General features: G+C 40.5%; 1 protein-coding gene across 10 annotated transcripts in view; it reads right to left on the reverse strand.

Annotated features, from left to right (window-relative positions):
* Positions 1-26,674, reverse strand: part of BTRC (beta-transducin repeat containing E3 ubiquitin protein ligase) — a 144,292-nt gene that overhangs the window by 67,924 nt on the left and 49,694 nt on the right. For 5 of the 10 annotated variants that reach the window (XM_044437238.1, XM_044437210.1, XM_044437265.1 and 2 more), the window contains 2 exons: positions 14,526-14,603; positions 1,681-1,770 (listed from right to left, as the gene is read on the reverse strand). The exons of 1 other annotated variant lie outside the window; for it this stretch is intronic. In XM_044437238.1, coding sequence (XP_044293173.1) covers positions 1,681-1,770; positions 14,526-14,603 — 168 coding nt within the window. The remainder of the gene's footprint in view (positions 1-1,680; positions 1,771-14,525; positions 14,604-26,674) is intronic. 4 more of the 10 variants (XM_044437275.1, XM_044437245.1, XM_044437255.1 and 1 more) reach the window with 2 other exon arrangements.

The raw sequence follows: 26,674 nt of genomic DNA on the forward strand, positions 1-26,674 counted from the left end.
TGCAGCCTAAGCCGCAATCACTTGTTGGAGGCTGGCTGCAATGCCTCTAATCCGTTCACTGAAGCTGCTGTCATGTTGAACTGCAAAGAGCATAAGAGGGAAGGCACAATTATACAGGGTTGTGGCTCCAAAGCTTGCCTTCCATCGTGCTGTTCTGCACATACTATGAAATCCAAACTATGACAACTATTTGGTTTTAGATAGAATTTTGTCTTCCTGGGGGGCTAAGCAGGATCCCCATGGTGCTATGAACTATGAGCAATTGCCCAGCCTGTTCACACCCTGTCCTAGGTATTAGTACAGACTGACACAATTTATGGAACCATTTATGTTCTGCAAAATGGCTATTTTTATTGCAAAGTGGAGAAAAATTGCACAGCACTGTCATCTGTCAGTAGAACATTTTCTAGAATTCAAATTAAGCCTAAGAAGCTGGCCTTGGATATGGTGTAATAGATTTAATATGCATATTTTGGAAAATGGGAATTAGTGGAAGAAACTCCTAGGAATGAGCTGTGAGAAGAGGGTGCTAATTTTTCTACCAAACATTTTGTTGGAGGTGGGAAGGGGAGGGAAAAGAGGTGCTGCAAGAGCACCAGCTGGTTTTGCTAACAGATGGCTGCATGGACTCATCTGTCCTGCAGAGCTATCCTGAACTTCCTTGCGATGGAAACATGAAGCTTAAGCAAGGCTAAACATGCCCTTTTTATATACACTGTATCGTGTCTGGAATGTTTTCCAGTCATTCACAATCCCTTAGTCACGGTTCTTGTTTTATAGAAGTTATAATTAGTTGCAGGGAAAGCTAAGACAGGATGCACATTTCCCGGAGAATGCTTTTTTTGATGTGGCAATATAAAATGGAACATTCCCAATTTGCCATCCCCTGGCAAATGTTTTGTTTTAGAATCAGGGGCTTCTTCAGCACTTTCTCCATCCCTCTGATAAAAGTTTCTGTGCAGCAATGAGTGCAGGAATTCATCGTGCAACTCCACACATTGGCCAGCAGAGGGGGAATGAGAGTATCGCATCCTCACTGTTTAGCACACTTCAGGGTCAAAGGAACAGAGATTAAAATTGAAACTTTGCCTTAGGAAAGAAAACAGGGTGCTGGCCCAGCAGTCTCATTGCCCAATCGAATGCCTCCCTCTGTTGAAAGCAAGGGTTAATAACCTGTTCCAAGGAAGGGACCATGAAAATAAATCAGAGGATGGAGGGCAAGAGTTGTATGGTGAATTTTTCATATTAATGCACCCGTTGTTAAGCCACGCCCAAGCCAAGCATGTATTCTTAAAGTTAAAGTTATACTTTTAACTTCCTTATTTCTAAGTTTTTCATCACCTGATTTCTACATTTTTCATGATTTCAGAGAGTAGCAAAGGAGTGAAACAGGAGGGCTGCTTAAGTTTCTTTTTTTTTGTTTTAAGCATGCAGATTAGGCTACTGGGAATGCTGCATGGAGCCTTCCCCAACCTGGCACCCTTCAGATGAGTTGTCTAGACTTGCACCATCACTGATCAGTGCAGCCAGATTGGGGAAGGCTGCCCAACAGATTTAATTATGTTTATAACCAGTATGTTCAGAAAGCACAATTTTAAAAGGTCAGAATGCCTCTCTGCACACAAAAGAACTTGTCATTTATTGAGGTTGCGGAAGAATGGTAGTTGAAGCTTTTCTTACTTTGGCTACGCAGTTTTCAGTCTTCACAGCAGCATTCCCTAAGCATACGGCTTCCTGGTTCAAGCAGAGTCTGGCACAGCTGTTGTAGGTCTGTGAAGCGGAGGGGAAAAGCGGTTTTGGATAAAGTAAGTTTAGTAGTTCTTAGCCAACCCATGTAAATACTGCAGCTAACTCTATTTCCACACTATAACTTGAAGAATAGAAAAAATATGGCCTTCTAGATATATTGCGCATGATGGTCATGCCTCTTGTAAAAGCATTTATACTGATTAAATCCAGAGACATACTTTTCAAGTGCCATGGCAAGAAATATCTGCACATTTGAATTCTTAAGTAAGAAATCAAATGATAAGGCAAAGAAAAAAAATTGCCTTCTGAAGTGGCTAATTTTATGTTTACCTATTACCCCATATTTCCTTGAGACTGTAACAAACTGGAAATGTGAAAGCAGTGAGGTAGCCTGAACATAAGACTGACAGGAAGAAAGAGGTGAGGTTAAGTTTAGATTAAGTACTTTGGGAAACTTCTGCTAGTACTATGGGATTGCCCCTTCTTCTCTGCTATATTGTTTCCCTAATCCCCACCCTAATTGTTCTTTAGAGGTCGGTTGTCCAAAGACACTTCCATGGTCATGTGGCCGACATGACTAAACACAGAGACGCGAGAGAGGCATGGAACACTGTTACCTTTCCCATCAAAGTGGTACCTATTTATCTATTCACATTCGCATGCTTTTGAATTGCTAGGTAGGCAAGAGCTGAGACGAAGCAGCAGCTGCTCACCCTGCTGCGTGGATTGGAACTGCTGGCCTTCCAATCAACAGCCTAGCAACTCACTGGTTTAACCTGCTGTGCCACTCCCTAAAGCTGTGATCTAAAGTAGGCAGCCCCAGACTTTTCCTCCTTTGGCAAAGGCTCACACCCCCTCATCAACTATTACAGTATGTGTCTTCATGTGTAATGCCAGTACAAAAGGGGACAAACCTCTTTTTTCCATGTTTTTGTTTAGCTAGCAGATCTAAATTAGTTTAATAAACGATTACTAAATTTACTAACTTTTCACTGAAAAATATTTCAAGGTAGCCTACAGAAAACAAAATATAGAAACAATTAAAATACAGATCTAAGTAAAAACAAAATCAACGAACAGCACTATCCCAGCTCCTTAAAAAACAAAACCAACAGCAAGAATGTTTTAATCTGTCTGAACATCAAAAGGAAAGTTTTCACAACTTGCGAAGTGCATCCTGCAGTAGTCCCCATTTCCTTCTGAACAATAAAAAAGCACAGTCACACAAACCATCTGTTGCTGCTGTGTACTTAATGGTGATTGTGGAGGCTTGAACAATTGCTTTCTTAATTTAGGATGGCACCACCATGATAAAGTTTGAGAAACTGAAGGCTCTGCTTGCCACATGGAGTTAACCTGGGTTTGGTCACAAAAGTAACAGCTTCATCTGGCTCTTTAGGGGAAACCTTCTTTATTTAAAGTTAGGAATAATTGCTCTTTGCACTGAACCCAAGTGTCCCCCATGTCCATTATACTTCAAATGTTTGTCATGCTAACAGACAATGAGCCAGAAATTAGCAGTGAATGGAATATTGTCCATAAATTAATATTTGTACAAATTTTTATAATCTGTTATATTTGGAGTGTGGTGGGTTTTGCAACACTCTACCCCAAATAGCTCCGACTCACAAAACTGACTTGTGGCTAGTGAAAAAAATGATCTCTTGGGAATTATACAGTGTCTTCCTCTGTGGGGGATATTATAGTTACTGTACTTTTATATACATTTGAAACTTTGGAAAGTATTACATCATCAGTATTTTGCTTTTCTTTACCATGTTTTGATAAACTTGTGCATTTTGTCTTATTTATTATTATCTCATTTTAGAAAGATTCTATCTTGCTTTTCATTTTAGAAAGATAAGTCCCCAAAGCAGTTCACAAAGCCAATGCATAAGACAGTAACAGAAGAATAAAATAACTCATTAAAATAACCATGAGTAGCCAGCGATTCTAACAGTCACAGAAATGCCCATGGAAACAAATTTGTCCTAAGTTGTTGGCAGAAATGCTCTACACCAGGAGCCCACCAGATCTCAATGAGGAAATGAGATGCTGCAACAGAGAAGAAGGCCTTTCACTATGCCATGGCCAAACAAATAACGGTAGACCATGGTATGGTAAGCAAGGCTTCCCCTTCAGAATGTAGAGAGCTGGGCAGCTTAAACTGGGGAAGGTTGTTCCTTGGCTAACCCGGTCCTGACCTTATCAACCAGGAGGAACATTGAATTGGCAGCCAATACAAAACTTTCAGTACAGGAGTCTGTGTGGAGCCACTTTAAAGCTGCTCCAGAGACTGGAGCTAGACCAGAATGCAACAACTTGGCTGTTGTTGGAAATGGTCCTCTTTCTGGATGCAACTTATTTGCAGACGGAACCACAATGGCTGCCAGCTGGGTTGGTTTTAAGGTTCTGATACTAGTAAACAAAGTCCTAGACTTTGAACAGGATACCTGAGAAAGTGCTTTGCTCTTTTACCAACTTGCCTGGTCACTGAGGTCATTGGAGGTTATTCTCTTGGTAGTTCCACATGAACCTGTGACTGGACTGGAGTTCACTAGGTACAGAGCTTTCAGTGTTACAACTCGATTTCTATGGAATTTGCTGCTTCTGGAGCTCAGGTAAGCACCAACACTGTGTTGTTTTTGGTGCTTTGCAGAAGACATCTTCCTTCAGGGAAGCCTTCCTTGCTGATCAGTCGTAGCTGTAGTGTCACCTTGTTTGAATGCACTATTTTAATCTTGTTTTCTGTTTTTATTATTCACCACTGTAGAATCTGTCTAGCTATGGAGTATACAAATGATGAAAATAAAACATAAAATAAAGTAGGAAAACCCACTGAACAATTCAGTGGCCAAATTCTGCAGGTAAATTAGAAAGAGAGATATACAGGAAGATTTGTAGGCCTGCATAAAGCAATGAAGGGACAAAAATCTGCCTACCAAATTTTTGAGTATTCAGTTATTTTCTATCCTTCCTCCACACAGAAGATCTAAAGTTCTTTTTATGTGAAAACAGATTTGGAATGGATATTCTGTGGAAAATTCATAGTCCCAGCCAGACACTTAGGAAGGGTCCTATAAAAAGTCAGACTATTTGTTCATCTTGCCCAGTATTATCTACTTATTTATTTCATTTTTATATCACCCAATAGCCAAAGGCTCTCTGGGCAGTTAACAAAAGTTGAAGGGTAAAAACATATAACAAGAAAACAAGGATCACATAAGAACCATGAAGCAGTGGAATAGTAAGACAATAAAATTATAAAATCACAGCAACTGCATCAGATTGGTACAGAGGTACAGAATAACATGCAGTTTTAAAATTTAAAAAGTGAATTATTGAAACACCGGGAGAATAAAAACCTTTTCTTCTGGTACCAAAAGGAATAGAGAGGAGGCTCCAGGTGTCCCTCTTTAGGGAGCTCAATCCCAAAATCAGGGTACCACAACTGAAAAGGCCATTCTTCTGGTAGGCATCCTCTTTGCTTCCTTTGGAAGGGCTCATGGAAAAGGACCTCAGAAGATGACCTTAGAGGATGGGTAAGTACAGGAAGGATGAGGCGTTCCTTTGGATAACCTTTCCCCAAGTCATTTAGAGGTGTGAATGTTAATACTAGCAGTCTGAATTAGGCCTGGACTTCAACTGGGAGCCAGTGCACCTGGAAGAGGACGGGTGTAATATGCTCATATGGGCCAGTCCCCGTTAAAGCCTTGCTGCCCTGTTTTGAATCAGCTGAAGTTTCCAGACAGTTTTCAAAGGCAGCACCACATAAAGGGCATTAAAATAGTCCAAACTGGAGGTTACCAGGGCACGGATTACTGCAGCTAGACTATGTCTGCCCAGAAAGGGTAATAATTATTTTATCAGTTTAAGCTGAGAAAAGGTGCTGCATGCCACTTGGACTGGCAGTCAGTCTCCATGGTCTTAGAAAGAGATGTTTGCTATTTCCTACTGATTTTTAAAACTGGAATTACCAGTGATTGGATTCAGGACACTGTTCATGCAAATGATGAGCTGTACATGGGTGCAAATCAGGGAAATCGTCTAAATCAGTGGCAACTTTTGGTGGGCTGGGAGCCATTTGTTCTCCATGGACCTTCCTCTCCTTGCAGCCCATGCCCCCCCCCCCCCCCGGTACCATGAAGCAGAAAAGGCATCCATAATGACAGAGCTTGTTTGCAAACTGATTTTGATAGTTTTGCTGCTCCACACATGGCATTTAAAAAAATTAATTTGGGGCTGTGCCAGGAGTCACACATAGTCCGTGGATCATATGGTACTCATCCCTGACATAATCACTGCACTCCTGAATAAAACAATTTAATATACTAACTTGCCATCTACTCTCCGTGGGATTAATAAAGGTTTCTTCTTGGTTACGCCCACATAAACAATTGTTCCAAAGAAGAAAATGTAATACCTTATTCTTAAATTATGTCCACATATGTTACAGCAGGAACCCTCTAAGAAGCAAGACTGCAGTATACATGAAAAATCAGAGGGAGTCCCTCTCCTAAAGCAACATTTTCTTGCTAGTCAGATATTTTTTTAAACATGTTAAAATACTTTCATCAAATCTACTATCCAATTAATCAGGGATAAGTTTTTAAGTCATTTATGGCAGAATCCTATAGCCTCCCATCATTATCTGGGGAAGCCACAGGATTATTCAATTCTGCAACACCAGAGCTGGGATGCTGAATGCTGTGCCCTGCTCCCTTTGCAACTAGCATGAAAAGAACCAAGCTTGGTGCCTCTCCAAGGTTACAAATTGACCTTGGAGAGCAGGAAAAAGGGAGCGCTGGGAGTGGGGAGGAGGCCAGGGTTGATGGCTTATGCCATTTCCAAATGGCAACACAGCCTCCTTCCTCTCCAGCACATCATCTAGATGGCAGAAAAGGGCTTTCTAGATGAAATGTAGGGCATGAGGTATGGCAATGATTAAAATCACCACTGCACCTCACACTGGATGCATGTTCAAGTATGTAAATGCTTGAAGTATGTAAGTATGTAAAAGGCACTGGATTGTGCCCTAAAATATATTGATTATTTGCCACCAAAGACCTAAATAAATGACTTTAATATTCTAACTAGTCATTTCCTTATTTGTGGGATTCACAACAGTTGGTCACGCTCTTGATCATCCTATAGGAGAAGTGCAAATTCTATGTTTTGGCTATAAAAGGATTTCTGATTCAATTCTAGTGTAGAAATGTGAACTGTCCAAGCATCTCCTCCCCAATTACCAAGAGAGGCCATTTCTAGGCCATGGGAAGCACTGCTTGAAATGGCAGTCTGATTCTATGCCAGAGGCAAATAGTTTTGCGTTGGAGTGCTTTAATACGATTTTATACTGCATATAAAGAATGCAAGCATAAACCAGTTTGTTGAAAACTACCCTTTTGGTGAAAGCTGGCTATAATTCTGAACAAGTTTTCAATTTTCACACTGCTGCTAGGGTAAAACATTTTAAAGAGTTTAATTTTTACAGTGGCTTCAATGACACAGGATTATCTAACAAAGTAATGGCTAATCAATAGAGGGTTTAGTTGTCAGGTGAAACATATAACACACTAAAAGGGATTGATTGCTAGACTCCTCCTTATTTACTGGAAGGTATATATTTAAAATGACACAAACTTGTTACCAAGCTGCATTCCTTTAACCTTGCAAAAGCTGTTTGAGATGAGTGTTAAGCAGCCTATAGCAAAACACACACTAATGGAAAAGAATATCTACAAACATACAGCTGCTTCAAATCATGTCAGGAACAGAAATGCAATGAGAGGAACTGGGAGGTACAAAGATGCATCCATCCCCAGACCAAGATTCAAGCTGCCACGTGTATGCTTGGAAACAGCTAAGGAAAGAAAAGACAACATTTTTTTACTACTCATTCAAAATTAGATAAGTTATAACATTTGTATGAATGTTCATAAATGTCTGGATACGCTATTGTGGGAGTGAAAGAAACTGGAATATTCTGAACTGGATTATCTTGACATATAAAAAGGAGTGAAGGACTAAGGAACACAGAAAAGAGTACACAACTCGGAAATGGATCTTCTTATATTTTTGGTAAATACTGTTAACATAGTTGGGCAACAGCCTTTTCCCCAGACAGGACTACAAACTCCCCTGCTTGCCCCTTTTCAAACCAATTTATTAAAATCCCAGATTCTGTATCACCATACAGGTTTCATTTTGCATCCTTTGGATTCACAAGCATCTCAAAGGACACCTCAATCCCACAAATCGCATTTCTAGGCATACCACTAAACATACAAAAGTATGAATATGACAAATAGAAAATGAGAAGTAGCTGAAGGCATGTGGCTAATTACAAGCTGTTGTTGGAATTGCCATGATCCTTCAAATACTAGTGTGGAGTGGGCTTAATTGTTGGAGATGAACACCCTTTGAATCTGTGAGGGGTTCCAGACTGTCCAGGAATGAGGGGGCTCTCCAGATGTTGTTGGACTGCAGCCTTCAGCATCCCTCCCCATTGAGACTGATGGAAGTTCCAGCCCAACAATATCTGAAAAGCCACACTTTCCCAGCCCTAATTTAAAACAATGGCTGCCTTTTGCAATTGTATGGATGAAGTAAGAAGTCATTCTTCTGGCAATGCTTTCAAAGATTCAGTCTCTGAACACAGCACCACTTTAATAGGTGCAGTGACCTAAGTGTTCAATAAGATTTCTTCCCCTACCAGTCAATAATCACATGATTTATCAGAGAAATATCGTAATAAAAACTACAAAATCCAACAGCACTGCCTCCTCAAGTCATTTCCAGAGACAAGATTATTAAACTCTTTCATTGCTCAAACAAGGGCTTTTGTAGCAAAGCACCAATTGCCAAATGGTAAGAAAATAGTTATTAGACTCTGAAGAATTCAGTGGAAGTGGGAAGTTATATAAACAAATCACTCCTGCAGATTCAGTAAGATTGCTTTCATCTCACTTATAGGGTCTTAAGAGACCTTCATTAATTACCCTTAAGGTCTTTTAACACAGACTATTTTTAAAAAGGCATTTTATTTATTTATTTCCAGTGAGGTGCTTCTTCCAAAAGTATTAAATAATGCCTGCAAATTTAAAAGCGTTTTTATAAATAGGTAATTAAAAAAGGAAGCTGAGAATTAAGTCAAGCTGCAAAGCATTTCCCAGAATCCACTGTGATTAGTATTTCTAAATTTAAGGTTACATTTCTAGTTTCCATAGCTCAGAATGCTTGTGGGGAAGGAGAAAGATCTCTGCATGAAGTCGGCGAGACAAAATATAGGCAAGCCAAGCCAAAACCAAGAACATTTACAGAAATGTCCCCAAAGCTCAGTTTGTCATACTGCAATTACACCTTGCCTACTGTGGAGACAGAGTCCCTAATTTTGCCACTAGAGGGTAGAATTGTCTCAACACATGGCAATGGTGGATGGGGAATGGTTTTTCCTGAGCAATTTCCATAACAATGCTCCCTTGGCTGTATGTACCTTCTAATTACTCAGTACAATTAAAATGACTAACCTAAAAACAAACAGGAAGAAGAGGGGGAAAGAGAGGAAATACTCAGCCCATTTCCAAGATGTCTTTATTTTAACATTTTCTTTTCCTTTTTTAATCTACCAAACCAAGGAAAAAAGGACAACGCCACTTTCTGTCCTGTTCTTTCCCCACTGCAACCCACTTGGAAGTAATGCAGTGAAGCAATGTTGACAAAAGCAATGAGAACTGAATTGCTTGTAAAACAAAAAAGGAAACAACCCCCCCCCCACAAAAAAAAAAAGCCCAAACAAAAGAGAAATGTCATGGTATTTAGCCATCTGGTAGCAGCTTGAAAACAAATTGTCCTCCAAAGAGCAGAAATACAGTATGTTTTCTCTCAGTTCACTGGCTTATGAATCGAGCTCCCCCCACAACACGCATCCACTTAAACAAAAAAGATTCACTAATGCTGGCTGTGTGCAGCCACAGCAAACTTTTACACCTATGTCTGATTGTTCAAAGCACATCCTAACCTATTCAGCTGACTGTACCTTTCTCCTCCTTTACTCAACCCTAAGGAATATATCGGCAACAGAGTTTAAATCCTCTCGATTTTCTTTCGCACAATGACAGCTTGCCTTGTGCTTGCTGATCTTCAGAGGTTTAAATTCCTCATTTTATAAAGCTAGTCATTAAAAAGGGAAGATGGCAGCCAAGTCAGTCATTTTTCTTCCCATTGACAATTGGTGACATTTCTCCAGCAGTGCACAAGGTGTTGAAAACCTGGCAGCTGTTACCTCCTGGGACGAAGGTCCTTTTTTATCCTCCTCTTGACAGTTTAACTCAATGGGTCAGCACCTTTAAAGACTGCAAAGTATCACTAAAGTGGATGGCCTGAGTTGAATTACTGCACCCTCCCTAATCAATGTAAACCCTCACTGCAGGTGAAACTCTACATCTATAGAGGTGCACGGGGGAGGAAAATGTAATGCCCCAAGCCAGATGGGCTTCATCTTGCTTTTGTTTTTCCTTTTTTTAAGAAAGGAACAAGCTAACAAGGGGACAGCCACTCTGTTAGCGCTTTGGCCTCTCTCATGGCTCCGAGGCCCCAGGGTTCCAGCCACACAAGAGAAAAGAATTCAGCATACACGTAAACATTTAAAAGAAATATAACTAGGGAGATGGCAACATGCTGTTTTCAAAGAGTTGGAAGTCCTGCTCAGAGCTTTATTTATCTCTACCCACGTTCACTGGGCTGTAAGTGGACACGGAAACAAAAGGTCAGGAGAATAGACAACGCTAGCAATTTACTCCCTTATAGAGGAATGCAGAAATGCAGCACATCTGACAAACCCGATTAGCATTAAAGCAGGCTGCGGGAAACAAACTGGTGGGTTTTTCTGCTGCAAAACAATATCTCCACTATGCAGTCTTGAATTTCTGGTCAACTAAATGTTTGGGATAATACCCGATCCTGGGTATAAAGGAAATAAACTCTGGAGGGTACTGACAGTTAACAGGAAACAAGTGCACAAAAATTATGGGCACTGTTATTTTTAAAAACTTTTTTCTGGATTAGGTTATTCTACCTTTTAAATAGTGCTACAAACTAGAGCTGCCTCTTCCTCAAACATACACATTTAACTCTACCATAACTATAACATGATTTATCTTTTACTGTGGCTTTTGTTGTGGCTTGCGTATACTTGCAAACACCCAATGATTGGGATTTGGGGAATTGTACGCCTCCCAGAAAATGCACGGCCTCCAAAAACTGCTGCACATTTGTGGAAATGCTGTGGGGGTGTGGAAGGGGGATGAGGAAAGAGAAAGCGTCTTAGTGACAGGGAGACCCGCAATGGCTGCCTCCATTCCATCTGCGCTTCAAACAAAAATGCCTGTCATTGCAATCTTGCTGTCATCAGCACTTCCCCACATGGCACCTTTTGCCACGATTTCCTCTCCACAGAGACTTCTCCCTGCCCCCCACTTGCCCTGTAAAGCAAGTCTTGACAGCAAAAAGGCAGTTCATTATTACCCCATTTGAGCAAGGGGGAGAAAATTTCTTGAAGCAACCAGCATTGTATCAGGCTCTTTAAAAAGACAGTAGAGTAATCAAGTTCAGGGCAACCCTGGACAGCTGCCCTGTGACCTATGCCTGCTGACCCATGCTATTCATCACTTTCCTTTGGAGGACCAGGGCAAGCTCCTGTAGAGTGACCACCACAATAGACAGATACAAGCCAACAATAATATGGTTCATGCAGAAAGGAGGAGGAAACCCAGATGGTACTGCAATAAATTTACAAATCTTCATTCATGGCTCTGTTTAACACACCCAAAAGCCAAAAGGCTCAAAGGTCCCTGGAGAGCTTTCCCCTCATTGGTTTCTAAAGGCAATCTCTCTCTGCTACTAAGCCCCACTCTTCAGAAATGGAGACAAGCCCTTAAAATAACAAATGCCTGACCTAATCAATCCACCATTCAGATCCAATGCTAAATGATGGGTACTGAAAACTAATTACAGTTTTTGGCAACGATGTTGAATTTAAAATGGAAACATACAGGTTAAAAAGGCACTGAAGCATTTGAGAGTCTCTTTGAAAAAAGGCTGCACACATGTACACAACAGGACTCAAATCAAGGAGCCTGATTCAATCATTCACACATTTATTTTTAAAATGAATCAGATTAGTCCCATGTGTGACCTGCCGGTCCATCTGTATTCACTGGACTTAATGGGCACTCTTTTCACTCTAGCTTCAGTTTGAAGTATGAGAGAGATAAATTTAGTTTAATTTTCAACAGATCAGGCTATCCATTTTCCAAATGGACCATCTGGATCAGCCTATTAAAATTAATTTATAACTTAGCAGTGAGAAAATTAGTTTTTTAGCTTAAACATAGTTGCCAAATTTTTTGTCTCCTTGTCATGGTCTTCCAAGATTTCACACACACAAATGTCCCTACTTTCAGTTTTTATCTCAAATTCCCCCCACTCCCTTAATAGCTGTTCATAGGGTTTAGATTTCCCTAAACCTTTCATACGTTTCAACTGTTTTTATTCTATTTGTGTCTTCCACAGAGGACTACATGGAAAGTGGACAAAATAAAGATTGCCCCATATTATGTCTCCATGTGGGGAGATGTGTTTAATTTTGTAATGCGTAATGAGAAATGCTGTATACTTCCCATACATGTACAGTTCAAGCAGCTAATATTTGCAACATTGGACCACTTACAGGATGACACTGCTGCTGGTTATAACATGTATATCCAGGGTAGTCAAACTTTTGGGGGCCTATGAGTGCATTTAGCAATTTGAGAATCAGTCATAGATACCACCTCAAAATGACTGTCATGTGATAGGACAAATAACCTATCACAAATAAAAGAAAGAGGTGAGGTCTGGCGCACTTACAGACTCCTTTGAACCTGAAGTTTTCGCTGTCTTTTTCTTCACCCACTCCCCCTTTTCTTGGGGCTGGATGCACTACAGAAGGAGGCATCAGTCTTCAGGCACTTGCCATCTTCGTTTTCAAAAAAATGTCTGTGAGCTCCATCATGTAGCCCACAGGCATTCAGGGAAAATGAAGGTGGCAGCAACTTGCAGCAAGTAAATCTGGCTTTTATTTTAAATGGGAGGGGTAGTGTACCTTTGTGGGCACCAAGAAAGGTGTCTGGCAGTACAATGATGCTCACAGGAACCACAGTCCCTACCCCCACATATGTTTTTCTGCTGCATAGCATAACTGTGCTGGAAAAGCAATACTGAATTGACCCTAGTTAGCCAGTTATAAAACGTTACTTATTGTGCATAGTATTAGGGCTCTTTGGGTCATCATAAGAACTAGTCTCAGTTAGCAGAAAAAGACAGTGAAGGGAAACCACTGTTGTCTGGTACAAAGAACGAAGCTCAACATCCATAAAAGCTACAGAAGCTGTCAGTGAACAAAAAATAAGTGGGAAGTAAAAGATTGTTTGGGATTCTTGAGTCAACTTACTAGATCAGAATCAGCTATTGAAGTACATGCTGATCTTTTAAAAAAATAAAATGAATCTTTCTCCTATTTTGATGTTTACTTTGCAACAAATCTGCCCTTTAGAATATAGACTATGTGTCCTATCTATGTTCTAGAAGAATGAATAACTATTTTCTTCAAAAGAGGAACACATTGCTTTTACGATTTACTCCTTCCATCACTTTCTCTAGGCAACATAGCCTGCAGTTCAGATTAGGTCAATCCTGCCTATCCAAACAAGTCAGCCAAATCACACGTTTTCTTTTTCCACTTTCCCAGCTCTACCCACTGGTGCCAACTATGTGGCCTCGCCATAGAGCATTCTACTGTACATACAACTGGTAAGACAGCCATTGTATCAGTAATGTTTATTTGTCCAGCCAAAGACATTACAAAAGAAAGAACAAATAAGATATGGCACAAATAAACCCTAAATCAACATTTCAACAAGTAAAATTATTCATTTAAAATGCTTTGGTCATCATTGCTGCTTAAAAATGGACATTTTAAAAGCAAAAGACTTCACCTTTTCAGAGATTTAAGGGGGAGCTATCCACCCAGTGCCACTGAAGGTTAAGAATATGGCAGGGCTGTAAATAACCCTTATATGTGTCTGCACCTGATTACCAGAAACCAATTATGAATTAACAGTCATTCTTTATAGGCTAAAGAGCTCATTACCTCACCTTACCTACCTTCTTTTCTGGCCCAAGCTGGGACAAGGAATATAACTGAACATTAGCTCTGTTTACCTTCACTATAGTCCCTCACAAAGGAGTTCAGAGTTAAACCCTTGCCCGGTGGCAGTACAATCTTGCTGTTCCCCAAGAGGTCAAGTCAAGCAGATTATAATCACAGAACACATACATGTCTGTGCTGAGTATATGATGGGGAATGCAGAAGCATGTAGAACATCCACATGATTGGACTGATCCACAAGTTTCCTCTTTAAAGACACTGCTGGAATGGGTTAGGATCCACAGGGAAGCAGCTCCCATGCTGATCTGAATATGAATTAGCCCTCAAGGATACATTTCCAACAGTTCTGTGTTGAAATTGTGCATACTTTTTCAGTAAAATTGTGCATTGTGCATACTTTTCCAGTAAAATAAATTGGAACAACAGAAAGAGCATGTGGGAACAAGCAATGTTTTACATTTGTTGGATCTTTCCAAGGTCCAAGTAGGCTAGAGGACTCTAGATCTCTCTAGATCTTTCAAGTAAAGGGGCTGGGGGGGGGGGTTGCAGCCCTGAATCAACTGCATACCTGCCTGAGTGCATTCTTCTCGGGAATGATCTTCCTGGGAGGCTCATCATTGTTACAATCTTCTCTCTCAGAGGAATTCTATGCAGAGGACAGGGGTTGGGAGGAAGAAAACATCAATTCAGATATATTTTTTCAACATCGATCTCAGAAAGCAGAAAAGGAAAAAGGAAAAAGTACCCCTGATATTTCCAGCAGCATTATCTAGGAGCTGTCACCCCTCTCTTTTTGTACACTAAAAGAGTGGGGAGCAATTTCTGGTCTGTCTGATAGACATTTGGGTAGTTGGAATTAGTATCTGGCATGCACAAAGACTTGGTGTGCATGATGCAGCAACCCATCCTGGGTAAATACCTGTGGACCTCAACTACTAACTGTAAGGTGGCTTGTTTTCAGGCAAAGCAACTCTGCCAGTTCCTAGCTTGTTGTAGGGGCTGTCAAATCCGTGATGAGTTGTCAGTTGACCGCAGGAACTACCTCATTGGAAGTGAGTCATTTGGCAAGAGCAGCAAAAGTCCTCAGCCTGTCCTGGTGACTGCACTTGGTGATCCAATCATTCCCAAGCAGCGCTTTGTAGCAACATCACTGGCTCCTTACTCCTTTTTTTTAGGTGGTGGGGCAGACAGAAAAAACAGATGCAACTGAAATTGCATTTTTCCTCCTCGTCTTTTGCAGATGTGTGCTTATAGCTGTCCAAAATGTGAAATCTTGCCTGGCCAATATATTGATATTTGTGCACAAAGTAACCTATATATGCAGCCTCACCCGCTCAGCATCCAAGGATGCTGCCTACTGGACAGTATACCCCACGGACATTTATGAAACAGGAAGCATGAAGGTTACTTTTTGCACATTTATCAGCTGTCGATTGAAAGGCAAAACCAGGAAGGGGTTTCTGCCTTGAAAAGGGGTGGTGACTATATTTCCCCTTTAGCAGTATCATCTTCTAGTTTTCAAGGATTGCTTCAATGGTTCTCATTGCCTCCTCTTATTCTACCCTTCTAGATACTTCAGAAGAGTATGAGCTACATCCCATACCCTTTTCATAAGCACTTATTTTTGACATCTATCAAAAGAAAAGGTTCTTTTGAAAAACCTACCTGGAAAATTTAAGCATATTTTGGTATATATGCACATGAAGCTCCAGGAAAAAAAATAAACAGTGAACAAAAACAGGATAACAGTTGGAAAGGGGTGAGAAAAACAAGACTGGCTAAGCAGGATCCTGGATAGAGTCTGGACAACCAAGGGAGAAAGCGAGGGAGGACAACCATGGCAAGCTTGATCATTTGCTTACGAACAATTCGCACAGTGTAGCCTATTTTTAGGATGGGTTGTCACATCATAAGGACTTGCATATATCCTGTGACATATCTGATACTGTCAAAAGTAGCAAAGGATTCCAGTGAATCCTTTATGACAGTTGCCCATATAATTAACAAATAAAAAAAATTCCAAGTCAGAAACTTTGTATTACCCGCATATAACCTGGCTGGATCTCAACTCTTCTAAACAACTGAATTGGAAGGTGTTTATTTAATAGACAGATATACTGCTAACCATATTAAACAGATATCTAAGTAATTGGTTCTTAATAACACCTGGGTTTAAAACACGGTAATTACAACCACCTGACAAGACCAGGCTTTTATATACCAGGATTACTCCATACATTTTTGACACTTATAACACAGCCATTCTACCCAGGAAAGATTTCTAGCTAATCCAGACATTCTGGTACCAGAAATACAGTCTTCCATCTTCATTAGCAAGGGATACCACAGCTTGTTAGAAACAGTGACTAGAATTGTTTTGCCTATGGCAGGCAAATGAAAGGTGAAAGACAATGCTCTCTCCACCAGGGACACACAGCCAGAATCCAGAAATAATTTCACTACTTCCATGTGGTTAACAGGGCTTTGGACTGTATTTAAGATACTTAACACATCTGTAAGGTACCAGGTTAGGCAAGACTAGTTTGGCATTTCGATAACAAGGATGTGTTAAGCACTAATATTAGGTGTTCTGGAAACACTTTTTAAAGAATTATTTGCAGAATGCAAATAATTAAAGGAAATATTTTAGAAAGTATAAAAATCAGACAGGCTTCCTAACCAGTAAGATTTAGGACAAATCCAAACAGAGAGAATGTGGTGAACTGCCATGAAGGGAGTTTGAATATGAAAGGGCCGACAGCATACCTTACTGCCTCTTGTCTCAGTTGTTCTACTTAAAGACTACACTTCTAAGGAATGATATGAAACAGGAAGTAGGGTGAGTGACAGTAGAATTAAATAAAATATGGTGGAAACACAAAATGAGAAAAATAAGTGAGGCCATAACGATGTAAAGCAAGTAGATTACACAGCATGTTTAGATTTGTAACTCAACGTTACAAGTGGCAGCACCTAGAGAAATAATGTACTTTTGGAACCCTTTCTTTTCTTTGCTCCTTAGCCTTCCTTCCAGGTTAAACACATTACCAAAAGCCATGGAATTCTACTGCCTTTATGTTGCCTGTCCCAACATGCTTCAAGTTTACCAATTTCTTTCTTGAAACTAAACAGCTAATTTGAAGCCTTTGTTTTATTCATTATCTTTATAGGTGGCAAGACTAAGAGGTTGGCTGAACAAAGACCAGACAATGACTGCCAAGTGCATATGGTGGCTCACAGCTTGTCGTCGCCCCATTCTACTGCACCAACACAGCAGACTATTAAAGAGGAGAGCTGCTCATGCACTTTTGTCAGCAAGTTAAGTTACGCTTGGCAAAGACTGAGAAACTGGAAAACATTATGCTCCTTAAGAAGCAGCAAAGATGGAATCAATTGCTTAGAAACTGGAAATTTTGTTTTCAGGTGGACAACAAGCTTCATAATGTTCTCAAAACGTAATCTGTGCCATGACCAATTCTCAGGCCAGATGAAGGCCAACATGGGTCCTGGGGTAGTTGGATGTCATGGGTCACTTACGCCATCCCAACAGCAAACTTGCACTATGCTTGTGTGTATACAAACACAGGCAAAAGAAGAAAAATGTTTTACATGTAGCAATGCAATAACACATACATATTGCATACGTCGTGGAAATCATCTTGCATGTTCTCCTGGAAGTAAAACATTTTATCTATGGTAAAGAAATGAAATACAAACTATGTTCCCATTTATCACATCCCTTTTTATAGTATACAGCACACATGCACAGGAAAACAAACATACAAAGAAGCTCACACGCATGCTACAGAAACAGGAATTGTCTCATTCGGATATGACAGTCAAACCTATGGGGGGAAAGACACATACAGGTGGGATTGGTTCCAGATATGTTTTTGCCTGAGGTGAATCAGCAATGCCCCACATTCCTCACTGAATGATCTCTCAACATTTGTTGCAAGGATTAAAATGAGGCAACCTAGAGTTCCTGGAGAAAAGTCAAAATATAATGCAATAAATAGATAAACTTGAAAACTATAATTGTCTTACACAACGTTATTAACAATTCAAAAGAAGCCACCATAGCATGTAAAATGGTCACGTGTGCATTACGTGGTACCTTATGTGCGCCCATTTACATGCATGACCATAGAGACAAGATGCTCCAGGACTTTATTGGAAATTTATCTTAGAGAGACCCTGGGGAAAGAGTTAATTACCGAAGGATTGATACTAAGTCTTGTAACTCATAATAAAATTTTGCAAAAGACATCATCTAGCTTCTCATATAACTCCATCTTTTGCATAATCATCAACTCAAACAAACTTTATTAACAGTACAACCCTATGTATTTCTACTTAGAAGTATCTACTACTGAGTTAAATGGGGCTTGTCCTAGGTAAATTTGTATTGGGCTGCAGTCTTACATCTCAACCCTATGAAGGTCTACTTTGTTCAACATGATTCTCAGGTAAATGTGTATAAATTTTCATTTCTCCTCTACTGCCTCCTCCTTTTCTTTCTTCTCTCATTTTGTTGTATAACTCTTACCTTCACAGTTGTGCATCTGCGATTTCCTAAAAGAGCTCACACATCAGCAACGTATCAACAACACTGGACTAAACTGCAGTAGTACCTTACACGACTCTGTCCTTCTACCAAGAGCATGGGCATATCCATGGCCTACTGAGAAGAGTTGATGTAACCCTTGTTCTGCCACAGTGCCACTTCCCACACATACACAAAAAATTAAAATAAAATGAATTAAAATAATGCTGGATATTTTTGTAGAGGTACAGTGATTTTAATTTTTTAATCAGTGAATAAATTCAAACTTTTTGCATAAAACTAGAAACAGAGAAACAGAGCAAGTCAGAAGGGGCTTCCCGTGCCATCTAGTCTGACCCTGGCTCCAGCCAGCTCCTCATGACATGCCTACCATGTTAAGACAAGACCTTCAGAAGAAAGAGTATGAACTTCCATCTTTGATGCTACATGCTATTTTGGGCTAGATTCCAAAAAACAGAAAAGCCCTGTCAGTGGTAAGCACCTGTTATCCACTATGCATCTCAGAAGTACAAAGAACATCCAGTATTCAAAGAAAAGGACTTCTTCACACAGCACACAGTTAAACTGTGGAATTCATTTCTACAAAATGAAGTGATAATTGCCGATCTGGATGCCCTTAAAAGGAAATTAGACAAATTTATGGCAGATAAAGCTAATGGTGCCTACTGGACTAGATGGCTATATGTTACCTCAGAGGAAGTATGCCTGTGGTTACAAGATACTAGGAAATTTGAGCTGGTCAAGTAGTGCACTCACGTCATGCTTGTGGGCTCCCCCGGTGCAGCTTCTTGGCCATTGTGTGAGCAAAAATTTGGACTAGATGGACCTTGATGGTCTGATCTGGCATGGTTCTTATGCACTGCTCCTCACTGAACTGTTCAGTAAGTTCCCCAAGATCTCTTTGGGACAAGGCGCTGGATGCTTGCTTGAGCAAGGAGGTAATGTGCGCTTAAGAGCAAAAGTTCAGAATTGTTATTGCCTTCTAATCTACTGACCAATAAAGTGCTGCTTTGCAATGAAATTATAGAACAGTGACTACAGTTTCTAGTAGCAAGAACAAAAGTGTACAGCAAGTAAATGAAAATAGCAGATGTGGATTAAAACCCACACAGGTCTTAACTGGATTGACCCAAACAAACCTTGAATTTAACCCTGATTGCAGCTTTTGCTTGTTGGGAAAGAGGAAATGAGGGTCAGATGATCCCTTGTATGATTTGTTGGTCCCACTAGCACAAAAAACTAAACAGGAGTTGACTGAGCTGCAGACACTGACTCATCTATGATAAACCAGAATTTAAAACACCACCACCTCCTGGATTATTGTGCAGAAGCCAGGCCTATGAATTTATTTTCACACGTCAATGAGGCTGGTTTCCTTTGACAAACATACTTAACTAAAGCAAGATACAGCAAGCAGGCACATAGTATAATATGTGGAGTCTCCCACAAGCAGATTTTGCAAGTATCAGATCTTGGCATTCCGATATAGATGAAGGCTCTCTAAACTGATGTTTTTCTTTACTAAAACCTCAAGGTCCACCAGTTAGAGCCAGGTGCAAAGCACACATACAGAATCAAACAGCAGGATGCTTGGTGCACTTACAAGAGTTACTCTTCCACTTCACTTCACTTCAAGGTGCAAAAAGTGGTATTGGGATTGGGATTGTTAAGCTGTTTGTAGCTGGTAACTCTTGCTAGGCTGATCCGTCATAACTCACCCACAGATCAACTAGTAGGTACCAATCTATCTTCTGCCTACCCTTGTTCTGTGGAGCACAAGGTACTATGAATCATCAAATCTTTTTTTCAGACCAGTCTGCCTCATGGCATGTGCTCCTGTAATTGTCTTCTACATGAAGGATTTTTCAGACTGGCACAGAACCCCAATACCTTGAGCTAAACCCACATAGGAGCAGTAAGCAGGCAATGCTTAGGGTTATCGCATGATCACTAAATGGTTCACACAAAATCAGTGGAATGATACGGATGACCAGAAAAAGAAAATGCTGCATGAAAGTTCTGGATAAACAGTGTAGCCATAAAGAAAGTAGGGAGGAAATGTGAGCTTCCAGAGACCCCGTATGGAAATCTTGTAGCATGATTTTAATCCCCATTGTGGCCCAAAGTGCAAGGCCCCAGGAACCACCAAAAAATCCTAGTAAAGTGTCACATGTGAATAGCACTTGAGAGCCTCATTGTTACCTTAACAGGTAGGGCAGTGGAGTAACACTATCAGCAGTGGAGTAAAAATGGCTTGTATTTTCCAGTGCTGATATCAGCATACATTTGAGACAATTCTCTATTTGTAGGCAGTAACCACATGTGAGAGACCCTTCACAAATCTAATTTGTGTTAGAAGACTTCACCCTGTAATTAAAAGACTAAACTTGGCACAGCATATAATTACCCCAAACACACAATACACAATTTCTTAATACAGATGCCTCATGAAACCCACCCATTCCTTAGAGTCCCTCCAGCTATACTGAAGTATCTGAATTGTGATACTAAGAATTTCTCACACAGAACTCACTCATATAAATGATGGAATCAGATGTAATGGATGGATGGAAGCAGTCCAAAGGTCTATCTACAGAACAGAACCACCTTTAAGACTCCCTCTTATCTTATAGCAGGGATCACAGTAACCAGCCAACTGTAGAGGTGCTTCATTTTTTTATGAGATAGGAGGACAGGGGAGACTGTGCCTGCCAACACTAATTATAAAGCCATACAGATGCAGCATTTTCCTTCAAATGTCTGTGAGTTGTATGTGAGAGAAGAACCATGTCTATGCATTGAGCCCTTTTTATGCTTTCAAATCCTTAATCCTGTTTGGAGCTGTCAGTGGGGGTTAATGGAAGCTTTGGATAGGAGAATTCCAATCTGGTTGGCAGATGGATAGGTTGGTTATAGCTGCATAACTATGTCTTGCCTGCAGGCACAATTCAGAACACTGTTAAAGCAATATAAAGTCGCTGTCAAACTGAACCATTTGGATCAGTAGCAAGGAGAAATAATAATAAAAGGAGTTCATTTCTGGGCCTTGCGCGTTCATGCTAGTATGCAGAAACTGATTAATTGTCATCATGTGTTGGTCGGCTGTACCTCCAATTCCTACTTCTGGAGTAGATTTTGCATGCTAATATAATCATTCTCCCTCTTGAGACATTAGCAAATAATCAAATGAAAAACAGGATCATAATTTACTGAGATTCGGGCAATTCTCTATGCAAATTTGACTTGTTATTGCTGCTGCCTCGTTAATCTGAATGCCTTTGACAAACTCCTTTGATTTATGAACTCATGACAACTCCAATGTGTATATATTTTGCTAGATTGACATTATCATTAAGAGTGGGTGGACTGAGCTCACTTGAATGGCTGATTTTATTCGCTGGTGTCGGCTGCTCAACAGCTGAGCATCTCCTTTGCACAAAGCCCCCAAGCACAAGGCTCTTCCCATATACCCATCCATTCATCATCTCGATGTTAATTGGCCCAGGCTTTAAGCAAATTTTCAACACGATTTAAAGGCATGATGACACTGATTACTGACCCTCTGCCATACGGTGCCTATTGATTAACCTGACAGAGATGATGAGCTTGAGGGAAACTAGGTGTGTGGGGACCTCAAAAGGGAATATATATTGTTTATGCAGGCAAAACACTTGTCATTATCCCAGAGGCCACCAGAATTTGTGCAGAACTGGTCTTTAAAATAGGCTATTGCCTTTAAAACCAGTATCCAACAAGAAAAGCACATGCTGCTTTGGGGGGAAAAACTGTTACAAATGTCTTGTCATGTGCAGCCTCTATTTCCGCAGACCTCCTGGTGACAAACAAATCTTTTGCAAACAAGTAGAAATGATGCCAACCAACATGTATGGATACACATTAGTTCAAAGACAAGGCTAAGGGGAGGCAGTGGTGGAATTAAGTGTACTGAAAGGGACGGAGTACAGCCAGACATGAACACTTCTGATGTATAAAACTGACACACAGCCATAACATTCAGTTCACAGCTAATTTCATAAGTAGCCCAAGGACAATATAAAGGTCAAAAACAACATCCCAGACTCTTTGGTAGGCTGAAGTTTGATTTCCTAATCTTCCAGGAGAGAGGCGGTTGTGTCTATGTTGAATTTCAGCATCCTTGTGGGCCAGCACAAAGGGTGAGCAAGAGCGTGTTGGAAAATTTCTTTTGAATTACTTTGTGACTCTGCCATACTGTGGCTAAAAGAGAAGGGGGGAAATAAATGCCAGTCTAATGGTTGTAAGAGAGTAAAACTCCTACAGTCCCTTTCCAATAACCTTTGTAAATGATAGATGAGTCCAAGAGCCCTGCTACTGTAAAGGGACCGTCAGCATCCCGATTTCATAAATGCAGTCTGGCAGTTTATAAATCTCAGCTATTTCAAAAAGCACTAGTCTGAAAACTGACATAGCTCATGTGAAAGAGAACATAAACATCTTTACAAAGCTTATGGGCTCAACATCCAATTAAACCATTTAGTAGACTTCCTTCTTCCATCCCAAGAGGAATTCAGTACTTCTGACTAAAACACAGTCTTTGAAAAGCTAAGGATTTGAAGAGCGGAATCAGGAAGCAAGGTCAAATAGAAACAAACCAAGAGTAGATGCACTTGAGAGGAGCATTCTCTAATTAGAAGAGCATATTGATAAGTATCATAGCAATCATGTCCAAATTTTGGCTTTTAAAAACTGCTCATGGATTAATCATACATGCCAAAATTGTTGCATTTCCTTGTTTGGAGCTTCATGTAAATAATGGTATCATTGGTAAAAAGCTTAAATTTATGCTACTTTGGCTGCAGTTTATACCATAACTGGTTAAAAGGAAAAGACAGGAATGTAACAAAAGTTTATAGCCCTTCCTACCAACCTGATTCACTGTTACAGAAGATGGGTTTCCCACCTACTAAAGCAAACATGTAACAGTTCATGAAAACTTACTCCTGAGCTTTTAGAGCCAAGCTTTTGAGAACCAAATAATCTATTTGTATTTGAAGATGACTGTGCTTCTGTGTGTGTCGTGTCTGATTATACTATGTTTTTCTTATTCCACTGAAATGACATATATTTTAGGAAGGCAATACCATATTTTTCTTATTTTGAAACACATTAAGAAATGCAATATTAGCATGCTGCGCTGTTACACAGTAGGATATCAAAACTTCATCCAAAAATTGCAAAAGCACAATCAAGTCACTTCCAGTTCATTCCTAGTTGCTACATTTCTTGACAATCTTACTGGAAGGCTTCAGAATTCCACACAGTTGTTCCTAATAACTTCCATGATTGACATATTAAATTTATTGAGAGAAGACCTGATTGTTTAAGCAAGAAGGTGTGCCTAATAATCTTTTCAGAAAGCAAGACCTATTTGATATTTATTTTCTATGAATTTTGAAGGAAACAGATATGGTATATTTTAAAATATGCAACTTTCCGGACCTTGCAAGCTAGCATCTTATTTACCCAGGTATACATCTGGAGAGTCTTTGAAAATAATTAAACACATATTACATTTGCTTCCTCTAATCAGGACATAGGCTACTTTTGTAATTCAGATATCTGCATTAGGCCAAGTTGTTTCTTAACTGTTCCTAACAAGAGGTTAGATAAATCTTAAGAACATTTGATCACCGTGTTTGGATTTTCAAAATGGCTGGCCTGTTTATAATCCTTTTTCCTTTTCCCATTCTACATATTTTATACCTAAAAGTATATCTATCATTATTTTTTAGATTCATATGACAAGTAAACCACAAAACAACCCCAAGAATTTTTTTTTAAAGCTGACTTTTTAGCATGGTTGTAGTTCATAATTAGGTAACTAAATAAGCTATAATCAAATTTGAGTTTTGAACTGCCTACACTGTCGTTTTCTTCATGACTATGTTGTTCTTCAAGTTCCCCTTTAAATCCAGTTTCAGCTGATGTACCAAAAGTGTGTAAGGCCCAATTTGTGAGCTTAGTTTTAATTTGCAACAGTAATGCATCAAAAGAAAAAAAGACAAGGGGGGAACGTGTACTCACGCAACGGGAACTGTTCTTTGTTTGTGCTACTGTCATTTTGTTTTTGCTTGAACACACAGAACTTTTAGAATGTTGGATTCCAGGTTGCCAATGTACCACATTGTTGTTACTTTCACTCTCCTCTGTCCAGTTTAATTTAAGCCTTTTCTGAGTACTAGTAAATTTAGTTGCATTCCTGGTGTTTCTGTGTTTCACAGCACAGAGCCAGGTTATGAACTTATAGTGACATGCCAACAGTCTTGTAAAAACATATCCAAAGTACTAATGAAAGGCAGGAGCCAACAGATCTGGGAAGGAATTTTAAAAACTTTTCATTCACTCAAATTCTCTAGATACACAATGATTTTGGCCCTCTGTGATCCACCAAATGAGCTCAAAGAGCCGCATGTGGCTCGCAAACCTCACTTTGGCCACCTCTGCAATATAAACTTATCCCATAGCTTCCAACTGCTGCTGCTATCTTTCCCCCTACCCCAGCTTCTCAGCTTACGGTTCAAACGGTGTGACAAACTTTGGGTGGTCCAGTTTTCTCCCTCAATATTGTCATTCAACTGCACTTCCGCCTGCCCGTCCTTCCTTCCTTTCTTCCCCAAATCTAGCTCAGTCAGGCCATAATCTAGCATGGTTCAATTATGAACACCTTTTGTGGCTTCCAATCTAGAAATTACTGTTCAGAATAAGAATAGGGTGCATATGCTACTGTTCCCCTGCAAAATTCAACCCATCTCCCATGCCGACAATTTCCACATTTCTGCCAGTGAGGTTTGCAGCAAAAGCAGCTGCAGCAAACCCTCCAGCCTGCATGCTCTACTATCCAGGTCTGCCTAGCAACTGCTGAGGGAGCTGCAGCTGCTCTGTGATTGGCCACTTTGTCCTCTCTTCTCTGCCAGCATGCTGCCTTCCCGATGCCCACCTGCATCAGAACCACTGTTTGGTTGCTGCAGTTTGCTCAAGTGGTGCCTTGAAATAGCTGTGCCTTTGCCCTACTCTTACAGCCAATATTCTCCTGTGAAAGTTGCCCTACACAAGAGAGGCACACCGGCTATGTGCAGGAATTGCCAACATGCTGAAAAACCCATGCCTCCCGTCCTCCACTCCACTCCTATCTTGTTGCTGACATTCTTGGCACTAGCGCCACTGTCCCCTATCCCCACCCACCCACCCACAGCTGCAGGACAACATTCCCAACAGCCAGCTAAGAAATGTTCCCGGGCAGATGCACACATGTGCTCCCATGGGAAGCTATCCCCACCAGGACATACCATCTCCACCCCTGGCTTGGGTACCCACGCTGATGCCCTCTGTGTGCCTGGCTGCTGGGAAGAGGCGGCCCTTTTCAGTGTGTGAGACCTGCACCCAGGGGTGTGTGGACACATCTGCAGCAAAGGAGGGGCAGGAAGGAGGTGGGTGTGCATGCCTGCACGTTGGCACTGAGCACAGCAACACAGGGAACGCTACTCTAGAGCAACAGTTCTACTCGAGTAAGTGGTTGCTTCTTCTGAACAGCCAAAAGAAGGATGAGGCCATGTGCAGGGGAATGTGAGGCAGACAATGTAAGCAAGAGCAGTGCACCCTGGGATTGATTTTCACTCACAGAAGCTGATGGGATACCAACTGCCATTAGGAGGAAGGATGAAGCATGCATCCCCCCACCCCCCGCCAACTGTCTGAACCCAGGCCTGAAAGCAAGCAGCCACACCATGCGGCCTGGTTTCGTGTTATGTGTGAATGCAGCCTTACTATAGATTTATTTTTAAATTAATGATTAAAAACAGTGTGCTGAAAGATACCTTACCACATTTATAAGGGGACAAAACTGCTACTCCACCCTGTTCATTCAGGAGTGATCTCGGATTAAAAGGGCAGCTTATCTCCACACCCAGCTACCAAAACAACAGACTACTCATGCATTGTGCTTGAAGGATGTGGCAGAGATGACTATGGAAGCAGGAACAGCATCGTACGTGCTCACACACTTACACAAAGTGACTGTAGAACATACCTTACCTTTCTACAGGTATAGGAACCAATTTTAAAATGTTAGGAAAGAATCAGATATTTCACCCAGCATGAAACAAGGTTCCATA

Source organism: Varanus komodoensis, unplaced genomic scaffold (assembly GCF_004798865.1).
Source record: "Varanus komodoensis strain SLA01 unplaced genomic scaffold, ASM479886v1 scaffold1, whole genome shotgun sequence".
In the NCBI taxonomy this organism is placed as follows: Eukaryota; Metazoa; Chordata; class Lepidosauria; order Squamata; family Varanidae; genus Varanus; species Varanus komodoensis.